Below are 16,706 nucleotides of genomic sequence, written 5' to 3'. Positions count from 1 at the left end.
TGCATCATTTTTGCCCACGTTTTTCTTGCAGGATTTTTTATGGACATCAGGTTTTTTTCTTATTATTATTTGTTTATAAAAAACATATCCTTAATAGATTTTCCAGTGTCTTGGCTTTCCAGCAAACTGAGCTTTAGTACAAACATAATTAATGTTTCAGCTTTTACTATTTCTCACACAGACACTAAATGTAACTGTTTCAGTTTCCACTCTGTTTACCTGGTCACGTTCAAGTTTCCTTGTGTTTACTTAGAACTGTTTTTTCTCTATTAAATTACTTTTTTAAGAGTTTTGTATGTGATGTTTGCATGAACGTCTTGAGATTTTTGGGCCTCTGAACAGTTTCACAGAAACGACCACAATCTTTTTAATTGATTTTATTTTCGCTTTTGGGTCATCGCATCGTCAAGTTAAAACAATCTTTCATTAGCCCCACGGTTCACTTCCGGGTTACGAAAGGGGGGGCACCATCCTGTTCTGGTACCGACCCGCCGTGGCTTTAGCCCCACCGTCACAGCTGCTTACCTGCCCCCGCGGCCCGAGCACGAGCCCCCGCCTCACATCTTCCTCGGTCATAACGGACATCAAAGTGCCGCGGGTGCTAACTGGCGTCGATGACGCGCGGACTTCCGCTGGGCTCGAGCCTTCTACGACGAGGTTAGCCGGCTAACTTTAGCCTCGCGCTTTAACGTGATTATTTTGATTGTGAAAGTGTTTTTAAAAGCGCCCCTGCTGCTGAGCAGGTCAGAGTCACCGGACACAGTTCCCGCTCTTGTGGTGCTGGGACAGGCGGTGAGATAACTGGTTAAAAAGGTTAACCGGGGTAATTAGTTAGCCTGGTTAGCGTAATTCCGAGGCTGACCGGAAGCTACTAGTTAGCGCGGCTAGAATGTGGGTCGTAGTTTCGACCTCAACCGGGTCTTGGCAGCACGTTTGGGCCTTAAAGCTACTGTACGAACAGGTTCTGGAGCTGAGAGGGGCCGAGGAGTCTGACGGGCCCGAAGCTTCCCGGAGCCGAGAAGCAGAACCGAGAGACCAGTCTGAGTAATAATAACAATATTAACCTTCCAAAAAGGCCTGAATTTTCATTTCAGATGACAGAGTCTATGTCTGCGACTCAAATTGGTTGTGTATTTACGTTCATCGAAGAATAGCGAAGGCTAAAACAATTAACCTAAAAGAATGTTCACAGAAATAATACAAATATCATTACGAGGAACAGGTATGGGGGCGGGGCTTTATCTAACAGACATGGGGTCTCAAACTCAATCTCACAAGGTGCCAAAATCCAAAACACAACTTAGGTCGCGGACCGAACAGGATGAACATTTATTGAACACTCTAAAACTACATTTTTTTTAAACATTTAAACCATAACTTTTTAACATAATTATAGATATAGCATTATCTACAATAATGTTAGTGTGAATGCTGTAAGCTGAATTTGGCTGCTGACGATGCTAGTGCTGATGGCTGAAGATGCTGAAATTGATAACTAAAAACACTGAAGCTGATAACCAGCAAAAATATTAGCTATATGGCAAATTAGCCTAAAAAAACTTGGGTTAGCCAAAACAGCTAGCATGTAGCTGAAAAAAATGCTAAACTTTGAAATAGCCTTAAAAAAATGAAAAGGAAAAAAAAAGGCTAAACTAGCCAAAACAGCTAGTGTGTAAATATCAGCCTAACCCCAAAACAGCCCCAAAAACTTATAAAAATGTCTAAATTTGCCAAAACAACTAGTATGTAGCTGAACTTGCTAAACTCCAAAACATTCTAAAAAAGTAATTATGCCAAAATAATCCAAAAACCTGGCAGAAAGCCAATTCTTTTAAACTTTAAAACCATACTTTTTTAATCATAATTATGACCACTGCAATAAAAAGGCAGGAATATTATTCCAGAATAAATCAACTTAAACCTTAAATAATGTTCAATATTTTACTCTCAAAATTATACAAGTTAGAAATGAGCGCAAGATAACATCGGGCCATTAATAACAACAAAATAAAATGATCTGGAGGGTCGGATAGAATTACCCAGAGGGCTGGATCCGGCCCTTGGGCCTTGATACATGTGCAAAAGACCTTTCTTCACTGGTGCGTTCAGGTGCTGTTAAATGTGCTAAATCTGTCCTGCTAATTCCTGGGGCTCCCCAACCTCCTCCCCATCCTCCTGCTCCTCCTTAATGGTCACAGGAGCTCCTGACGGAAACTAAAACCCCTACATCTCAGATGCAAAACTTTACACCAATACAAGCCTGGGGTGAAGTCTGTTCTCATGACCTTTGACCCTTCACAGAGATGATACTTGAATGTAATATTTGTACTTGCTCTGGTTGTGTCTGAATTCCCTCACTGCTTACTAATGAGTATGTAGGGCATTCACCATTTTTTGTGTGTGTGATTGTACATTCAAATTCAGTGCCCTCACAATTTCCCATAAGTATTTGCAAAACAACAGTGTAGGCTGGAGAATATAAACCACAATGTAGTGTGTGTAAACAATTTCTTGTGGGGAAAAAAAGTATTTTTCATAAAACATCCAAGTTTTTGTTATCTGAATAGTGGATTCATATGTAGTGTTTGCTTAGATTTTAGATTAGATAAGAAATGGTTTATTTCAAGCAATCAAATAGATTGCCTGAAAGGTAATGGGAGGAAGCAAACTTTTATAATCCCACCCCGACTCGACTTTACCATTTGCTTTATCATGATCTGGTTCAGAACTTAAGATCCGATATTTATATCTTTCTAACAGAGATTCAGGTTATTGGGTATCCTCAAGTAACTATGAATCACATGGCTATGTAAGTAAATATAACACTATTTCAGACTTTGTCATTGCATATGCGGACCTATTATCAAAATTAAATGGGGAACGAAACTGTTGTGAAACGTTTGTGTGAACTGTTCATATTTATTTGGTCTTTTTACTTTGGAAATTGGATGACCTCATATTTGGCATTAAAAAAACTAAAACCATTGAGTGTGGTGTCCAAATTGCTAGAAAAGGTGATAAACTATTTTTTTTGTTGTTGTTTTGTTATATGCATTTGTGTTGTCTAAAATAATAAAATCATCTTTTTTTATGAGTTAGCCAGCCTCCTCAAAAACAATGAACACGCATCTGCAGCACAGACATGAACAGAAGCTGATTACTAAAATGTAATAATCTTATGGATACCATATGGATTATGGTTGATCTCTATTCGTGGAATGTAGAGGTTTATTAGTTTGTCATTATTGTTTTCCTTGCTTTGATAATTTCCAGCAGAGGATGATCAAGCCAAGGTTATGTATTTATCTTGACGCAACAATAGAAAATATTCACTTATTTACTTTATAAAAACTGCTTTTTAAAATTTTGTTCAATTATCTTTGTGTATGATGAAGTTATGGAAGTGGGGTCCTGTTATTATCAGAATAAAAGCTTTTAAATAATTGAACAACATTCATTCAAAAAAGTGAGTTTTCTCTTTTTTATCGGTCCTGATGAAGATAATCAACCTGTCACATGTCACCGCCCTGTCTAGTAACCTCTCAACCAACACTCAGGCCTGGCTTTGAAGTGGCTAGAAAGGGGTGTTGCCTCTGCTCTGGTCATGTGATCTGGTCATGTGATCTCACAAAGCCAGCACACGTCCACGTGTTTTCATAAACAGCCTTAAATATGAATTTGAGTTTTAACAAAGGGAGTTTTACTGCAGAACAGTGGTCTGTACCGTAACCCGAAGGCTCAGTTGGAGCATAAATGGTGAATAAAAATCATTGTCAGAAATACGTTAGCTTTATTTTCGCTTGAATCTTCCTCAAATTATTTATTGGAAAAGCAGATCAGAAAAGCAGCTTTTTCCCTACATGTATGAAGCCCCACCCTGATCAAAAGTGTTTGGTGTTTTTAACTTGTTCTTGTGGCAATTTTATCATGATGGAGGACATGCAAGTTGTGTTCATAAGTTTACAATATTAAGCTCACAATTGTTTTTCTGAATATTTTTAATTTAAATTGTTGTGAATCAGGAGCAGACTAAAAAATGCCACATCACAAATATTGTATTTGTGACATAGAAACTACACTGGGCGGGGCCAAAACCTCCCTGCTTCACTCCATTCTGGTGCATCCATTTGCAGACAATATGAACGACATGAACGTCCTTGTTTTCCTGTCTGAGCTGGAAAAAACTGTCTCTGGCTCTAAACTGTACAACTGGATAGAAATGATATTGATTGTCACTTCAGTTGCACTGGCAATGTTAGGTTGGGGATGTGATTGGCTGTAAGGTAGCGGGAGAGAGTGTGTAGTAATCAGGTGGTTGCTGGGAAGTAGAAGCAGGCATTTTCTGCACCAGCAATCCCACCCACAACTCAGAGGTGAATTTCTAATGAACTTACGCAGAAACTGTCCTGGAAAACTACAGATTTTTGATTTTTGGCTTAAACTGCCCTAATTATAATAAGACCACGAGGAACGTTTTAAAAACAGATAAATAGATCAGAGCGGGACTTTTGCCTCTCAGTTTTTATGAGAACTGAACACAAAAGGTCTTGGTTTTTGTGGACTTTGTCCATGTCTACAGCTCTGTGTTTGAATTTAAACAGAGAGTATTCACATAAAACAGACACTGCTGATAAATTGTCTCAGATTCTGACTCAGGTGTTGGATCTCCCTCCCTGCAGCTGGCGGTTCTTCATCCCATCCTGCCCAACATCCTGCTCCGGAGTTTAACTCACTCGGTCCTCTTGGCTCTGTCTGTCTGCACGGCTCGCGCTCAGTACGGGCCCAACGCCTTCCAGCCCGCGGCACAAGCAGCCACAGCCCGCGGTAACGCGCAGGAGCCGCAAACTCTGCAAGGTCGCTGCGCCGCCTTCCAGTATCGAGCCAACAAGTATTCAGAGGGAGGTGGGGGGCCCCGTCACGGAGCCTCAAAGCGAGCGATGCCCGGATCCACGCCGGCCAGCAGCAAGGCTCGGGTCTACACCGACGTCAACACACAGAAGAACAGAGAGTACTGGGACTATGACGCACACGTGCCAAACTGGAGGTACGGCTCCGACCTGCAGCCTGGAGTTTGAGAGGACTTTTTTAACTTCATCCGTTTCCTTTGCAGCAATCAAGACAATTATCAGCTGGTGCGGAAGCTGGGCAGAGGGAAGTACAGTGAGGTGTTTGAGGCCATAAATGTCACCAACAATGAGAAGGTGGTGGTGAAGATCCTCAAGGTGAGTCTCCCCTCCTGTCTCAGGAATGATGAATTCACACCACCCTCCAAACTATGAGAGAAATCTGTTCCTCTAACAGTTTGAAACCGTATTGTGTGCTCAGCTGCAGGGTCCTAGAGTTTGAGCTGATAGCTGAAAACGCTGAAGCTGATAGCCAGCTAAAACATTAGCTAAATGCCATATTAGTCTAAAAACAAAGGAAAAAAAATAAATGTAGGTTAGCCAAAACAGCTAGCATGTAGTTAAAAAATAGTCTTCAAAAATAGCCCTAAAAACTGAAAAAAGCCTTAATTAGCCAAAACAGCTAGCGTGTAAATATTAGCCTAACTCCAAAATAGCCTAAAAAACTTTAAAAAAAAACAAAAAAGAAGCCTGAATTAGCCCAAAAAACCTAGCACAAAGCTGAAATATTAACTAAACTCCAAAATAGCCCAAAAGTCTTACTAAATACCAAAATAGTCCAAAAAGCTAGCATAATGCCATTTTTAAACTTTAAAACTGTAACTTTTTAACATAATTATGAATAATAAAAAGGCAGGAATATTATTCCAGAATAAATCAACTTAAACCTTAAATAACTCAATATTTTACTCTCCATAAAAGTATGTTTTGCCAAAATTATCCAAGTTAGAAATAAGTGAAAGATAACATTAATAACAATAACATAAAATGATCTGGAGGGCCGAATAGAATTACCCGGAGAGCCGGATCCAGCCCCCAGACCTTGACTTTGACATGTGTGATTCAGAACTTGGATATCTATTACAAACAGGATGTCAGGATGTCATAACTCTTGTGCAATCCTCAGCCCGTCAAGAAGAAGAAGATCAAACGGGAAATCAAGATTCTTGAAAACCTGCGAGGAGGAACCAACATCATCCGGCTGGTGGACACGGTCAAAGACCCAGTGGTGAGCGGCGCTCCTTTGTCTGTTTGGTGGGGGCGTACGTTCTCTCGTCCCGCTGCTGTCCTCAGCTAAGCCTCATGTCCTCTCTTTCAGTCCAGAACTCCGGCGCTTGTCTTTGAGTACATCAACAACACAGACTTTAAGGTATCATCTTTGATGGTCTTCATGCATTACTGCTGCAGCTGTGCAGGCGTCATTCATGAGCTTTCCTTCTGGTCTGCAGGAGCTTTACCAGAAGCTGACAGACTACGATATCCGCTTCTACATGTTTGAGCTCCTCAAGGTAAGCGTCCGTGCTTCCTGACTGACGGTCACGCTCAGCACTGTCGAGTCATTCTGCAAAGACTCTTCAGATCATTTGGACTGATTTTAGATCCTAAAGACCTGTAACACCTGCACTTCAGCTCCAGTGTTGACGTTCTTTGAACTATCGTAACTCTGCAACCATTTAGCTCCATTCCAGCGGTTTCTGAAGTGGAGAAAAGCAGCTTTGCACTGACATGCAGGGAGTCACTGCTATGTTTGATACCATTCACATCCAAATCTGTCTGTTTTTCACATGTCAGAGATGACCTCTTTAATGGTTAACAGAAATATAAGTTCATGCTGATCAAAGCTGGATCTTCTTGGTTAAAACAGTGAACTCTTTCACTAAGACTAACAGGAAAGGTGCTTTCTTTATGGAAAAAGAAAAAAAAATCCTTTTATTTTGTTGATTCAGCTAAATCTGCATTCTCTCCCATGATCCTCTCTGTCCTTCACGCTCTTCTGTTTGTCTGCTCGATGCAGTTTCCATTCTGTACTTTATTTGAGCTCTTAAGGCTGTTGTTCCAACCATTACTGCATCATCAGACACCAGGCCACTGATTGGACAGAAAGTGTCACAACAAAAGCATCTCTTGTTTTCTGGATATTTTTCCATAAACAGAAATTAATGTCTTTGACAATAAACCCAGAGGCTGAGCTTCACCTCAGTGTTCTCTGCTGTTGTGACGGGATACAAAAAACAGAGAAACGATGCACAGAGGAGGTCATTGGCTGAGTTTTGGCTCGCCCACTTTAAATCTTAGGGCTTTAAATATGAGTTAAGTCTCAGCTGTTAAAACAGACCGTTAATGTTAACATTAATTGTGGGCGTCGTTGGTGCAGCGCTAGGACAGTCAACCTGTGATTGGAAGATCACAGGTTCCTGCCTTGTCTGCCCATGTGGCGAAGCGTCCCTTGGCAAGACACTGACCCCCACATTGCTCCTCGTGGTTGCCGGTTGGCACCAGTGTTCAGCAGCGTGTGAATGTGACTGTAAAGAGCTTTGGGCCTTCGAGGAAGGTAGAAAAGTGTTATACAAGTGTAAGCCATTTACCATCACAAACTCAATATTCTCCTTTGAAACAACCAATGGGCAGACGAGAAAGGGCAGTTTGTGTTTCAGTTTCTGACAACTTTAAAGACATTTCCAACATCAAATAGTATTGCGACTTTTGTTTCTTGACAGGATGCAAAAGTAAAAATGTTCATAAATCCCAAAGCTCAAGTTTCAAGTTGTTGAGGTCCCCATTTCTGAAAGAGCAAACCCCATAAATGAAAAGTTTCTTTTAGTTGAACTCATTTCAGTTTAGTGTAATCTAACTGAGTATAATCTAGTATTGTCCAGCCTTTTCAGAGATGGACCAATATTTTAAATGCAATTTTATAATGTATTTTAGATGTAATGTATACACACTAGCATGTCTGTAATGTTCATCACAGTTTAACTTCAATGGTGAGAAACAAAATTTTAAAAACATCCAGGAAATCACATTGTAGGGGGGCCAGGGGTGTAAAGTCACAACGAAACAGTATACCTGAATAAAAACGTGTTTTAAACATAATAAAATAAAACTTTCTGACAATAGATGAGATGATCATTTCACTCACTGACACTGACATGTGTGCATGATGGATGATTGATAAAACACATAAGGTCTCTTAATTTAGTGTCATGTCAGGAGTTGTTTAAAACGAGTTTATTTTACTGTCATTAGATAATCTCTTTAAAAAAACGTATTACATGAACAAAACCTAAACAACAAATGAATGATTAATAATAGGAAATCAGACAACTTTGCATTTCCATGCAAAAGCTTCAAGTGAAATGTTTAAACACAAAAACCTTTTTTACAGAACAGAAGAACTCAAACTCATGACTACAAATGCTGATGACAAAACTGCCAGAAAACCAGCAAATGTAACTGAACTGCACCAATTCTGTCAAAAGAAGCTTGTGGATGGTTACCAAAAGTGGCTAATTGAAGTGAAAATGGTAAAGGGACATGTAACCAAATATTAGCATTGCTGTATGTATATTTTTGACCCATAAGATTTGGTCACATTTTCAGTTGACCCTTAATAAAGTCATAAAAGAACCAAACTTCAGGATCGTTTTCAGTGACATTAAAGTATCTGTTCCAGTCATTCTATCAGAGAAAAATCAGAGTTGTAGAAATAACTGGAAACTCAAGACAGTCATGATATTCTATTCTTTACAAGTGTATGGAAACTTCTGACCACAGCTGTAAACTTTCCATCAGTAGGAACATTGAGGATGAAACAGGACTGGATCTTCCAGGGATCTCAAACGCATCACCATAGCAACCGAGAACTGGTTTCATAAAAAGCATTTCAAGGTTCCTGAGTGTTCCAGCCAGCCTCTGGACCTCAATCCAGTAGAGTATCTGGAAGGGAGACGAAGGTCCTTGTTGCTCAGCAACAGCCCTGAAGCATCTCAGCTCTTGAGAAGATCTGCATGGAAGAATGGACCAGAACAGCAGTATAGTGAAAACCTGCTAAAGATTTACGGGAAACCTTTGACCTCTGTCACTAAAACCACTTTTTCCGCTCCTGTAGAAATCAAAGTACATTTCTGGATTCATTTTAAAATTCTGTCTCAGTCAGTTGAAGAGTCATATTAAATATCCAATAGTTGAACATCACCGAGCAAACTCGCCTTTTAAAGTGAAATTAACTTCAGAATCAAAGATTGACAGATACTTTTTATTGGTTTTGCCGTATGTATATATAAGCAAGTCCCTTAAACTGTGATGTATCTCCATGCCTCATGGAAATGACATTTTTGATTCTCTAGTTCGACTGACTTCAGTGTAATTTCTCTCATATGTGAAGTTTAAAGTCCAGTTTAGTTTGGCTCAGTTCAGTTCAGAAGATTCCTTAGCTTGCTGGGAGCATATAGGTCTGGGGGGTGGGGGGTGGAGCCAAGAATAGCTTTGTTAAGAACTGGGTCATCAAGTGAAAGCAAGACCTTCACAATCCCCCCACTACCATAAGACAGGTTTAGATGCATTTAGAATTTCCTAACAAAGACAAACAAAGCCACAACAAACGAATAAACAAACAGAGGGCATTATTCTAACCATGAAGAGACCTAAACTTATCACAAGTTCTGTACCTGCTTTTTCCTCTGGTCTCTAGAACTCTACCTGACAGCTTAACAGTCACTGGTGATTGTAGCTCAGAGGTCGGTGCCATGAAACCCGTGTTCTGGGTTCTGTCCCGACAGCGTGGCCTTCAGCTGGGATTGTTGCGGCTCAGAGGAGGAAACGCAGGTCTGCTTTTTCTTTCAGGCTCTGGATTACTGCCACAGCATGGGCATCATGCACAGAGACGTGAAGCCCCACAACGTGATGATTGACCACCAGCTGAGGAAGGTAATGCGGCCAAGTCATGACAGAAAACCGTGCGGACGCAGCGCCCAGTGGCTCACGCCCTCGGCTTAGCTGTCGGAGGGTTTGTTTGTGAGCGGTTAAAGAGTAACCAAACCCTAATTCTACTTTTTTGGTCTGTTGACCTCAATAAATGGGGCTTTAAAAGTGCTGTCTGTTGGTATAATTACCACATTTTTTATAAATTAAAGTAAAATTGTTTTATTTTTGAAAATAGTCAAAAACTGTCTTCGTGCTGTCCCTACAGGTTGAATCGAGGTCTTATCTGAAATGTGTGATTGGTCAAACCATGCGAGTTTCAGAAGTCTGACATCATGATAAGCAGCTCCAGTAATGACTGGATTTTCACATTTCGGCTGTGGGTGGAGTCAGCCTCCAACTTCCCTGTTTGGTTACCCTTTAAGCTCAGGAGTCATGGGCAGGCCTGCGCAGACGGGTTGAAGGTTTTTACTGCAGAGACCTGGAACATGCACCAAAGACGATGTCTTGTAGTTTCTGTGCTGTTTTCACTGTCCCCAAAAACTGAGGCTGCTTTCCTCTGCAGCTCCGCCTCATAGATTGGGGTTTGGCTGAGTTCTACCATCCCGCTCAGGAATACAACGTCAGGGTGGCGTCCCGTTACTTCAAAGGCCCCGAGCTGCTAGTGGACTACCAGGTACACGTTCAGGGTAGCTCTGAACCTCTGAGCCCCAAAGCCAGCCGGGCCTGACTGTCCTCCTGTTTGCAGATGTATGACTACAGTTTGGACATGTGGAGTTTAGGCTGCATGTTGGCCAGCATGATCTTCCTGAAGGAGCCATTTTTTCACGGTCAGGACAACTATGACCAGGTGAGAGGCCCCGTCCACGCCGTCTGGTGAGGTTTTGCTTCACACCAGGAAACCGGCAGCTCATTTCACCCTGAAACGTTTAGCTTCGTCAGCTGAAGTTACACAGCAGTCAAGGGGCGGAGCTTCGTCTCCAAACTATTGTATTCAGTCAGTTGAAATGCAGAGCACTGTGTGAGCCGTCCACTTCGGTTCTTTGTTTGGTTACCCATGCTGACTAACAGGAACCCTGTTCACCTCAGTCTGCCTTCCACACTTTAGAAGTCAAACAAGCAGACTTTTCTAAAAAGACATACACCTATATGTAATTATCCCATAATCATTCATCAGAGATCTCGGAGATGTTTCAGAGAATGCATTCAGTATCTTCCTCAGAGTGATGAAAAGAACGCTGACTCAAACCCAGCATATGCCCACATACATGTTTTATCTTAGCCACGCCCCCTCCTGCCCATGTTCCACTCCTCTAACTGAACCTCACCTTCCTCCTCTGCAGCTGGTCCGCATCGCCAAAGTCCTCGGTACCGACGAGCTGTATGGCTACCTGCACAAGTATCACATAGAACTGGACACTCGCTTCAAAGACCTCCTCGGACAGTGAGTCCTGCACACGCTCACACCTTATGATCATGTGACTCCTGTCATGCTGCAGCCTCTCCAGGAGGTGGCGCCAAAGTAGGTCCTGGAAAAAAACTGGGTTTAAACTAAAACCTTTATTTAAACAACAACAAAGACAGTAATGAAGGAGTTTGATGTGATTTTTTTTTTTTATGTATAACTTGAAACCTTCACAGATGAATGGAGATGCTTTGTTCTGAGATTTCTAACATTCATCACCTGAGGTGTGAGCCTAACCTGGAAGGAACCCCCCCCCCAACCCATGTTTTCAGGCAGACGCGGAAACGCTGGGAGCAGTTTATCCAGTCAGAGAATCAGCACCTGGTGAGTCCGGAGGCTCTGGACCTGCTGGACAAGCTGCTGCGATACGACCACCAGCAGAGGCTGACGGCGGCGGAGGCCATGCGGCACCAGTACTTCTGTGAGCAGCTGAACTGAGCGTGTGCACCACACCCCCCCACGTGTCCGTCAGCTGTGACGCTTGTTCTCCCCAGATCCCGTGGTGAAAGAACAGGCGAACGCCAACACAGACGGCACAAAGGCAATAAGCAGCTCCAACGCTACATGATACCAGAGAGCAGGTAACCCCCCAGAGGTAATGACGGGCTTTTGTGGCGCTGCTGCGACCAACATGTGGTTGGTCGTGTTGCTCTGTGGCTCCATGCTCAGCTGCTCCCACGCTCTCTGTTTCAGGAAGAATCCTCCTTTTTCTTTTTTACCTCAACTTGTGACCTTCTGGCTGCAGAGACCTCCGCACCAACAGCCATACGGAGCAAACATGTTTGGACTAAAGCCCCGCCCCACCAGAGCTTGATCCACCCCCCACCCTTCAGACGAGCTCAGTGACTGCTGACGGATCAGCTCCAGGCTGAAGAGGCTCCATATTTTAGCACTGAGTGACGTGGAGGTGGTTTCTGCTGATAGAACAAAGCTATATTATGAGAATAAAACATTTTTATTTAAGACACATGCTTCTGGATTTACTGGACAACTCAGAAACTTACTCGGATAAGCCAACCACGAAACGGTTTCTGACCCTTTCAGATTACAGTTCTGTGTTTGGATTCACAGCTAACTCGAGACGTGACAAAACCGTTGACTGTATCTGACATATGGACTGAGTGTGATGTCATCCATAGAAAATAGTTGACTTAGACTCCAGCCTACAGAACCCAAAAACGGCCTGCCCTACTTTTTTTTTTTATCGTTTTTCTCTTGATAACAATATCTCGTTATCAAGAGAAAAAGATATCACAACTTATTATAAGAAGAAAGTGAACTTCGTTATCCCGTTATAACGCGATAATAACAAAGAATGAGCCGTCCCCTTTCTCACACTGAGACGCAGAGACTTTCACCTGTTTAAAGTCTCTTTATTTTGTGGTTAACAACAAATCAGAAGAACACTCCACAAAAGTTGTATTTAGTCCATTTTTTTATTTATTAGTGGGTCTACGCTCCTCAAACGCCTTCATTCCATCTCATGCATTAGCCCTCCTCCCTTTATTTCCCTAAAACCGCAGCAGAGCTGCTTGGAGCAGACACACAAGTTTGACTTCACTGACTTCACAGGTTGACAGAATTCAGGGCCGACGAGAATCTGAGCATGATGCGTTCACTGAACTCTGGACATTAATGGACCCAAACAGCCAGTCGGCCCAACTCAGTCTGCTACTATGCTTTTGTTATTTTTATACAATCTGCAGCCAAAAAAAAAAAACAGTTTTTCAGAAAAAATGTTAATAAATTATATATAGATCAGTTCTGGTGTTTTATCTAATAAACTGCTTTGTTTTGCTGCTGATGTCCGGAGCTCAGTGAATGCACCATGCAGAAACTCTCTGCAGTCTGGGTTCTGTCAATCAACCTGTTCAGGGATTTGGGATAAATAAAGGGAGTGGGGGCTGGTACATGAGACGGAATGAAGACATTTAAAGAGCAAAGATCCATTGATAAATCAAACAAACTAAAAACAACTTCTGTGGAGTGTTCTGCTGTTTTTGTTGTAAACTGGGGCTGCCCTGGGCTGCATGGTGCCCTAGGCCAAACGTGATTTGTGTGCACCACCAGGCAAAATTACTGATTATGTCAAATTTTTTGAGCAGTTTTATTTGTTTTTTTTTTATTATTATTACTTTTTTTAAACATTTTACAGAAAATTACTGCTTCTATTAAACCGTCACACTGTAGAAAAAAATCCTTGCCCCCCCTCTCTTGCAGATGGTGCCCTAGGTTTCTTATACCCAGGGCTGGACCTGGTTGTTAACCACAAACTAAATATTCTTAAAACAGATAAACTCCGTGCGGGACAAGGACAGGGGGACGCTTCATTCTTCGTTTCTTGACTATCTTGTTATAACAAGAAAACAACATAAAAAAAGTGGGGCAGGCCGTTTTTGGCTTCGGTACCAGCCTAATGGAATCAATTAAACCACTGCCATAATGTAGTCAGATAACGTCAGTGAGCAGCGATGGTCAGTCAGTCTGAGTCGACGTCTCTATGGCAACTACTAGGGATGGAATTTGCGTGCTAAGATTGTACCATTCGGTTTAGGGAATAAAAGCAGTTAATTCAGAATTTCTGGGATTAGAAATGCCGCAATTCTCAGTCTAAACCTGAACCCTAAAATACACCATTAAACCGAATCGTGGGGAAAGCAAATGGTTGCATCCCTACATCATACCAGTGTGTCTATATTGAAAATTTAAAAAGCATTTAGTTCTTCTGTTTCATGACATTACACCACGCTTAGTATGAGCCAACTGAAAGGTTTCACTGTGATCATTGGAAAACTGAAAAAAAAAAAGGTTTTAAATAAATCAAAATAGATATAAATAGCGTGTACTTGTGTAGCGCTTTCTATCCTCCTTCGAGGGCCCAAAGCGCTTCACAGTCACAGACCCATTCACACACATTCACACACTGGTGTGTCCCAAATGTTTCACTTCTTTGTAAAGATGTATTGTTGCATCATAAGAAACACTCCAGCAAACGTGTGTCAAAGTCAAGGCCCAGGGGTCGGATCCCCATATCATTTTATTTTATTGTTCTTAATGGCCAATGTTATCTTGCGCTTATCTTTATCTTGTATAATTTTAACAAAATATATTTTTATGGAGAGAAAAATATTGAAAGCTATTTAAGGTTTAAGTTGATTTATTGTGGAATAATATTCCTGCCTTTTTATTATTTATAATTATGTTAAAAAGTTACGGTTTTAAAGTTTTAAAACTTGGCATTCTGCTAGCTTTTTGGACTATTTTGGCATTCACAAAGATTTTTTTGGCTATTTTGGAATTTAGCTAATATTTCACCTACATGCTAGCTGTTTAGGCTAAAGAAAAAAAGAGTAAAATGAGGATTATGAAGAACATGTAAAGAAAAGTATCAGGAGTAATGATTATTCTGGCTAGTAGAAGGAGTAATAGCTGCTTATTTCTATATAGACGTCTATAGGATTTTGGCTTATTGGAACCAGGTACTTCCTGTATGGAACAAGAGATGTCACTCAGTCCAGTTCTCATATACAGTCATTGTTGAACGGCACCTGGTTCAGGGGTGATGAAACGTGTCAGCATGATGGCAGCAGAAACGTTGACTGCCAGTCGTGTTCACAGCTCTGTGTGAAATAACCACCAACAGTCAAAATATGAAAGACATTTATTTAAAAACCACTGCAAAGCTGCCATGCCCGACAATCCAGGTCCAGAAGGAACAGACACAAACATCCATTCACAATTCACTCATCGGGTGTCGACGCTGCTTTGCATTTCAGCAGTAATAAATAAGAATGCTAACGTAGATTTGAATCCTTTTTGGTGCAACAGATTAAAAGCGTTTGAGCACAGAGGGTCCAGCGCCTGCTGACCGGTTCCTGGAACTCCTGTCACTGACAGAACCCAGTTCTTCCAGGATTCTCTCTGTGCAGTGAAGGTAGAACCTAAACCTGCAGGAGGAGCGCCGTCCTGAGGACATTAAGGGGATCGCACAGCAGAGCTTCTCACTCCCTCAGGTTAAACACAATGAAGGGATAAGCTCCGCCCTCCACAGCCCCCCCCCCCTACGACGCCTGCAGGAAGTAACCACGGCTCTGAGGAGATTTGTGCATTTAAGTCAATACATAAACCATAAATTCATAATGATTCTACTACATGGACTGTGCAGTGCTTTTCTTCGGGGAGGGGGGCAGGGACCACCCCCCCATCTGCCTTACAGGAATCAAACAGGTCAGCATTAAGTACTGTTTAAGGTCACAGTTGACCTGTGGTTCTGAAACAGATCATGTGACATCTTCAGTATGAAACGCAGCAAAGAGCAGCTGACGAACTCACAGGTGAGATCCACACAGCAAAGGCACAGCCACAACACTTCAACCCCCTCACCTCTGCAGGATGTCTGTGAAGAGAGGCCGGTCTGGGGGGGTCACATGACTCTCCAGGAGTTTTCCAGAGCCTCTTATGTGATCAGAAGTTGAATGTTTTGAAGCATTGTAGAGTTCAGGCCTAACTGAGCATGCTCAGTAGCTTCCATATTTATACGTTTAGTGTCAGCACTTCTTTAGGGGGGGGTTAGGGATTTAGCAGTCACAGACTTGCCCCCCCACACCCTTTTTCTGACGGCTACATCTTCAGACTGAAGCTCAGGTGAGACCTGTGGACGTCTGGCACTTGATATGAGAGGATTCTTCTTAAACATGTTAGAAAACAGAAGTTCTAAGGCATCCAACATAAAGCTGAAACCAGACAATCGTGAGCTCTGAGTGAAGCAGACTGAAGCAGTGAAGCAGTGCACAGAGAAGCGCACATGGATGGCGTTTGGTTTCTGAGGTACGTGTGTGCAGCAGGACCAGCAAACATGCAGTGAAGCGCAGACTCCTCCCCCTTCAAGTGTGACCGCACAACGTCTCCTATTAAAATTCAGTGTCCTCCCGCTTTGTGGGGGCGGAGTCTCAGGGGAGCAGCTGCTCCAGCACGGAGTCGTCCAGCTCGTTGACGGAGACGATGTGGTCCAGATGATGAAGGTACTTCTCCGGGTCCCGCATGAAGTGAGGGATTCTGGTCCGGGAAAGATCTGCAAACGGACGGAGTCTCTCCACATCCTCATAAGACACCTGTGTGGGGACAAATGTGAAAACACCTGTGCAAGGACAACTCCTGATCCGACCACGTGATCGGAAATCGGGGCCGATCACGTGGTTGAAGACTCGATCGAAATCGGACGCTGTTGTCCGATCAGGATCAGATATTTCATTAATTCTCATTATGATCAGAGCTTTATATTTCATCTTATCATTCTGGATAAATACTCCACTACAAGTCTGCATGTCACGAAAAGATCACAAAATGTCATCACCAGAAAACAGCAGCAGCTCAAGCAGAAGACTGATGTAAACAGTTCAATAAAGCTAGCTAGATGA

The 16,706-nt window shown here is 42.2% G+C and overlaps 2 protein-coding genes across 6 annotated transcripts in view; one reads left to right on the top strand and one right to left on the bottom strand.

The window, feature by feature from the left end:
* The first annotated feature begins 430 nt into the window (after positions 1-430).
* Positions 431-12,256, top strand: csnk2a2a (casein kinase 2, alpha prime polypeptide a). 3 transcript variants are annotated; one of them, XM_024265210.2, is made up of 13 exons: positions 431-657; positions 4,680-5,044; positions 5,111-5,222; positions 6,031-6,132; positions 6,223-6,273; positions 6,353-6,412; positions 9,747-9,830; positions 10,390-10,500; positions 10,573-10,674; positions 11,168-11,268; positions 11,562-11,710; positions 11,784-11,870; positions 11,983-12,256. In XM_024265210.2, exons 2-12 carry the CDS (start codon positions 4,938-4,940, stop codon positions 11,855-11,857), a joined length of 1,053 nt encoding a protein of 350 aa, XP_024120978.1. In that variant the 5' UTR covers positions 431-657; positions 4,680-4,937; the 3' UTR covers positions 11,858-11,870; positions 11,983-12,256. The 3 variants fall into 3 exon arrangements, with proteins under 3 accessions (XP_024120978.1, XP_024120976.1, XP_024120977.1); XM_024265208.2 differs by having other exon boundaries at positions 11,784-11,884; XM_024265209.2 differs by lacking the exon at positions 431-657 and adding an exon at positions 708-1,044 and having other exon boundaries at positions 11,784-11,884.
* A 2,676-nt stretch (positions 12,257-14,932) lies between these two features.
* The window catches only part of LOC112141988 (uncharacterized protein KIAA0895-like), a 13,150-nt gene continuing 11,376 nt past the window's right edge, over positions 14,933-16,706 (bottom strand). For all 3 annotated transcript variants that reach the window (XM_024265207.2, XM_024265206.2, XM_036217106.1), the window contains exon 7: positions 14,933-16,400. In XM_024265207.2, coding sequence (XP_024120975.1) covers positions 16,239-16,400 — 162 coding nt within the window. In that variant the 3' untranslated portion in view covers positions 14,933-16,238. The remainder of the gene's footprint in view (positions 16,401-16,706) is intronic.

This window comes from Oryzias melastigma, linkage group LG3 (genome assembly GCF_002922805.2).
Source record: "Oryzias melastigma strain HK-1 linkage group LG3, ASM292280v2, whole genome shotgun sequence".
NCBI classification, from domain to species: domain Eukaryota; kingdom Metazoa; phylum Chordata; class Actinopteri; order Beloniformes; family Adrianichthyidae; genus Oryzias; species Oryzias melastigma.
This window is presented reverse-complemented; position numbering and strand designations above follow the sequence as displayed.